The sequence below is a fragment of a genome, unplaced genomic scaffold (assembly GCF_019419815.1).
Source record: "Pyrus x bretschneideri cultivar Hongxiangsu unplaced genomic scaffold, Pyrus_bretschneideri_v1 Contig3, whole genome shotgun sequence".
Classification (NCBI taxonomy): domain Eukaryota; kingdom Viridiplantae; phylum Streptophyta; class Magnoliopsida; order Rosales; family Rosaceae; genus Pyrus; species Pyrus x bretschneideri.
Window position 1 is genome coordinate 8,075,577 of NW_025999612.1, and position 5,141 is coordinate 8,080,717.

At 36.1% G+C, this 5,141-nt stretch overlaps 1 protein-coding gene and 1 pseudogene across 1 annotated transcript; both read left to right on the plus strand.

Moving 5' to 3' along the window:
• The first annotated feature begins 966 nt into the window (after nt 1–966).
• Nucleotides 967–3,209, plus strand: LOC103936177 (annotated as a pseudogene).
• A 985-nt stretch (nt 3,210–4,194) lies between these two features.
• Nucleotides 4,195–5,141, plus strand: LOC103964033 (probable WRKY transcription factor 75). The gene is made up of 2 exons (XM_009376913.3): nt 4,195–4,475; nt 4,817–5,141. Exons 1-2 carry the CDS (start codon nt 4,210–4,212, stop codon nt 5,001–5,003), a joined length of 453 nt encoding a protein of 150 aa, XP_009375188.1. The 5' UTR covers nt 4,195–4,209; the 3' UTR covers nt 5,004–5,141.

Genomic DNA, 5,141 nt, shown 5'->3' on the forward strand with positions numbered 1-5,141 from the left:
TCATTTTGTGAAGATGAAGATCGATTAATATCATTTTAAAATTGACTATTGCATATTAATGTCGTCGTTCTATTTTAAATTCCGCTTTATTAGAATTAACATGTTTAGGTTTTTTTTTGATGTACTTGATTGTATTCTGTGAGCACCGTTCAAAGTAAATGGATTTGTATGTGTGTTTACTTATTGATTTTATAACTTTTTTTTGCACTGAATTCATAGTACCATAATATGTGTAGTAGCTCAAGTAACTTCATCAGTTGAAATTAGGGGTGCGCTTTCCTTCTCTAACGCAAAACGTAACTTATTTAGTTGTCCATTAATTCAAATAATGATCTTAGAATCCATTGTATAGAGGAGTCTTTTCTTTATTAGCGAGCGAAGTATGTAGACCATGTGAGAAAGAGGTAGAGTAGTCAAGCATGGGTTTATAGACTGTAGACCCATTATGTCTGCATGGTTTTTGAAACTAAAGAACTTGCACGCAACTAGGTGTATATTCATTTTTCTTTGTTTTTCTCTTCATATAATAAGTCAGTTTGACCATAAAATCATTCACGTGTGATTAACATGTTTGATTACATAGTTGAACGATATGTTGATATTTCATCGATTGGTAACTCCACATGATATTGTAATAGGATATCGAAACAGTAACAAAAATGACATGCAAGTTTTTCTCTATAGCCAAGTTTATTTCGTGTTTTTTTTCTAGTAGTGAATTGCCACGTGTTAGCTCGAACATTAACGGTTGCCCATCAGTTGTAACTCATATACTTCTATTGTCACGAGAAAATATATGTCCTAAAAGGCACAAATATAAAAATCTCCCACCATACTAGCCTGGTTGAAGAGTTGAATGTAACCTCCACTCTTTTCATTCACCTTTTCAACCAAACCCTACGCTCCTCCCTACTATAAATTCTCCATCCCCTCCATTAAAATTACAGTCCATCAAACCTCTTTCTTTTTTCCCTAAATATTCTCTGATATGGAGCAGCTGCGTGATCTGAAAGATGACCTAGACATTGTGATCCCAACCATCAGAAACCTTGATTTCTTGGAGCTGTGGAGGCCTTTCTTCCAGCCCTACCACCTCATCATCGTCCAAGATGGCGACCCCTCCAACACCATCGCCGTCCCTGATGGCTTCGACTATGAGCTCTACAACCGCAATGATGTCAACAAGGTCCTAGGTCCCAAGGCTACCTGCATTTCTTTCAAGGACTCCACTTGTCGCTGCTTCGGCTTCTTGGTTTCCAAGAAAAGTACATCTTCACCATCGATGACAATTGCTTTGGAAGTCTTGCGCTCCTTAACAATGTTCCTCTCCGTGATTTATCAAATGACGTGTTTGTATTCATTTAACGTTATATTGTATTAACTTTTTTGTTGTTGAGAAAAATTAAAGGTGGCGAAGGAGCCTAGTGGGAAGCAGATAAATGCTTTGGCATAGCACATTAAGAACCTGCTGACACCTTCAACTCCATTTTTCTTCAACGCTCTCTACGACCCGTTTGCAAATGGGGCGGACTTTGTTCACGGGTATCCATTTAGCTTAAGAGAAGGTGTGCCCACTGCTATTTCTCACGGCCTTTGGCCCAATATCCCTGACTATGATGCCCCAACTCAGCCAGTCAAGCCTCTTGAGCGCAACACCAGATTACCATAACCCATCCATTTTCATGCATTGAAATTTTTCAATCTTTTAGATTTAATTTAGATTTTAGACGCATAAAATTAACTACATTGTTGATGGCAAGTGACCTTTTACCACATTGGTGGAAGGGTGTTGAGCCCTTGCATGATGGCGTAGATTCAAACTCCGTTGGTAGCTAATCTAACAAAATATATCATTTGACAAAAAAAAAAAAAAAAAAAAACATTATTGATGCATTTTTAAATACGAATTAATCCAACATACAATAATAGGGCTTATTTAAAGAAAAAAAATGTATCAACAATGCTTTTGATCGATTTTGTGTCTAAATAACATTACTGTTTAGATTTTGGATTTGGTTTAAAATAATTGAGGATTGAGTTTTTTTAGCTTATGTAGGTATGTGTATGCTGTGATGACGATCCCCAAAGGCACCCTTTTCCCAATGTGTGGGATGAACCTGGCCTTCAATAGGGAGGTGGTAGGCCCAGCCATGTACTTTGGGCTCATGGGTAATGGCCAACCCCTTTGTAGATATATAACATGTGGGCTGGCTGGTGTGCCAAGGTAAATCAATCCCATCTTATTTTAGTCTTTTGAGTTTTGACGTGTTTTTTTTTTTATACAAACGATATATTGACATTAACAGGGTTGAAGAATAAATTAATGTAAAAAATATATTTTAAATTTTTAAACTCAAGACATCTCACTTGCAAATGAAGAGAAATACCATTAAATTATAATACTAAATGGTGAATCTTGACATGTTTATTTAACAAATAATTAACTCATAAACAGAGGAAGTAAAAAAATGTGAACTGCATCAACTACTCACACACTTGATCCTTTTTTTTTCTTTTCTTTTTTGGAGATTATGAAAACTAAATTTAAGGTAGGACTCACATATTTCTTGCTAATTCTTATGTGTTAATAAACGTTGGAGTTAGGAATTGGAATGACTTTCTTCTTCTTAATTATACTCCTCGTTAATAATTAATAAATAAACATGCATTAGTGTGGTGGAGGAACTCTAGGCTTTTAGAGGCCACACAAGTGTAGTTGAATGTGAGCCATTGATGCATATAAGTCTCTTTATGCTTCAAAAACTCACAGTCATCTAGGCGTGAATGGACGACTGATCTTAGCATGATTTTCATTAGCCATTTTGACGTCATTATGTGACATACATCCATTTGCATAAGACCTTGGACAAAGGCATATGTTTCTTTTTTAGGTGATATGTGACCATTTGGGTCTAGGGGTTAAGACAGGACCGCCATAGATATGGCATAGCAAGGCGAGCAATCCATTTGTGAACTTGAAGAAAGAGTACAAGGGGATTTACTGGCAGGAAGATATGATTCCATTTTTCCAACAGATTGTGCTCCCAAAAGGGTGCAAAACTGTCCAAGATTGCTACATTGAGCTTGCCAACAAGGTCAAAGAAAAGGTTGGCCCTCTTGATCCCTACTTTGAGAAGCTTGGGGATGCCAGGGTTACTTGGATTGAAGCCTGGAATGAGCTCAACCCACCACCACAAACAGCCAACTAATTTGGCCCAACAAATGGTTTTATAAGAAAAATCATCCAAATTGCTAAATTTACTATTGAGTTGTTATGAACTTTTACTGTATTAGTAAGGTAGTGATTTTCACATTTCTCGTTTTATTGTGCTAAAATTGTTCTTACAAAGTTGTTTGAGCTGAAAGAACATACCTTCGTGTGTTGTTAGAAATTTTCATAATTATTTAAGACTATGACTTCACACTATAGTTTTCTTCTCCTCGATCTACTCAATCCGTCATTTGTACCTCAATTCTCTAAGGGATTTTTTTTTTTTGCAGTGTCTCGGAAACGCGTATCGGTACACGAAGTGTCATAATACAATTGTTTGAAATTTTTTTTTTTCAAGTTTCCAACCAATTAGATTATTACACTTGATATATCAGACCGTGATTCCGACATACTAAAAATTAAATTCTCATCTAAGAGGAGAACGAATATCTCTTTCCTTGTTAGCATCTAATGTAGCAATCTTTTTGACGGGTGGGCTGGTGATGGTTGTTTAGATTGGTCTAAAGTTTCTCTTACTCGTCATTTTCACCACGGAAATAATATTTCTTTACTTTACTGCTGAGTTAAGAACAATTCCATTCTCTTAAGAATTGCCCAAAATTCTCATGCAACATGGATTTTTAGCTTTCCAATCTCATGTGACAACCAAGTAAAATTAAACTTTTACTTGGCCCCTATCCAAGATAATGACTAGGGTTTGAGGGTGAGGAATTTTATGACCATAAGTTACATAACATATCATATTCAAATTCCTTACTGTTGGTATGATCAGAAAGAAAAATTACCCCTGTGATAAAAACACCATTTGAGTATGACATAAAAGAATACGTGCCGACATAACTTTCCTTCTTAGTTTAGTGACGATGTACGTTGGCTCTGGCCACTGAGCCGCCCACAGTGTTCTACATGTTTCACGTTTTAATTTGTCAGAATAAATACGTATACACTATACTTCTAGTCATAAATTTTCCTCTCAGATGGATCACAACAGCCAAATATTCTTCCTTGGTTCATCAGCATCCTCATCAGCATCTCCTATTTTTTCATCGAGTCGGTCAAGTTTTCCACTTTGTCTCGGTGATAGAAATGCAGGCATGATGAAGTCAGGAAGAAAAGAAGGTGATAAGGTGAACAAGAAGCAGAAATATGCATTTCAAACAAGGAGCCAGGTTGATATACTTGACGACGGCTACCGGTGGCGAAAATACGGGCAAAAAGTTGTTAAGAACAATAAGTTTCCTAGGTTAGTAGCACTATCTCCTGACTATTATAAAATATTTTTTTAATTTTGAATTTTCGCTATTGAATTTTCTAGGGAATTTGGTATTATAACCTGAATTTATCAGGTTTTTTGATATCTTGGTTCTTTATATTTGCTCTAGTACGGAATATACTGGATATTATCTTTGTAGATTTTATACCTAAAACGGTATAAAAAAAACGTCTAGTTCGTACTATTTTTGGGTTACGAAAGTACTCTAGTTAAATGGTTTACCTAATGCTTGAAAATTCCTTAAATCTTTACCATGCGTTCTTCGTCTTGTTCTGCCTGTAAACTGGATTTGTGTTTGACTATTTATGCAGAAGTTACTATAAGTGTACGCATCAAGGCTGCATGGTGAAGAAACAAGTCCAACGCCTGTCGAAGGACGAAGGGATTGTGGTAACGACATACGATGGAATCCATACGCATCGGATTGATGAGTATTCTGCCGAAAATCTTGAGCAGATAATTAGGCATATACAAGCATCTACTGTGCCTAATAATTAAAGCTTCTGGAGATATTTCCACCATGTAACATATAGTTTGTAGGGTCTTCCAATGAAGATTGTTTTTAAGGACCCTTGTTTTTATGCTCAAATTTACTTTATAAGACAAATCTGCTCACTCTACTTTAGAAAATTACCA

Coding starts and splice junctions, on each gene's coding strand:
- LOC103964033 (XM_009376913.3), top strand. CDS start 4,210: ATGGATCACAACAGCCAAATATTCTTCCTTGGTTCATCAGCATCCTCA. Junction 4,476..4,816: donor AAGAACAATAAGTTTCCTAG/GTTAGTAGCACT, acceptor CTATTTATGCAG/AAGTTACTATAAGTGTACGC.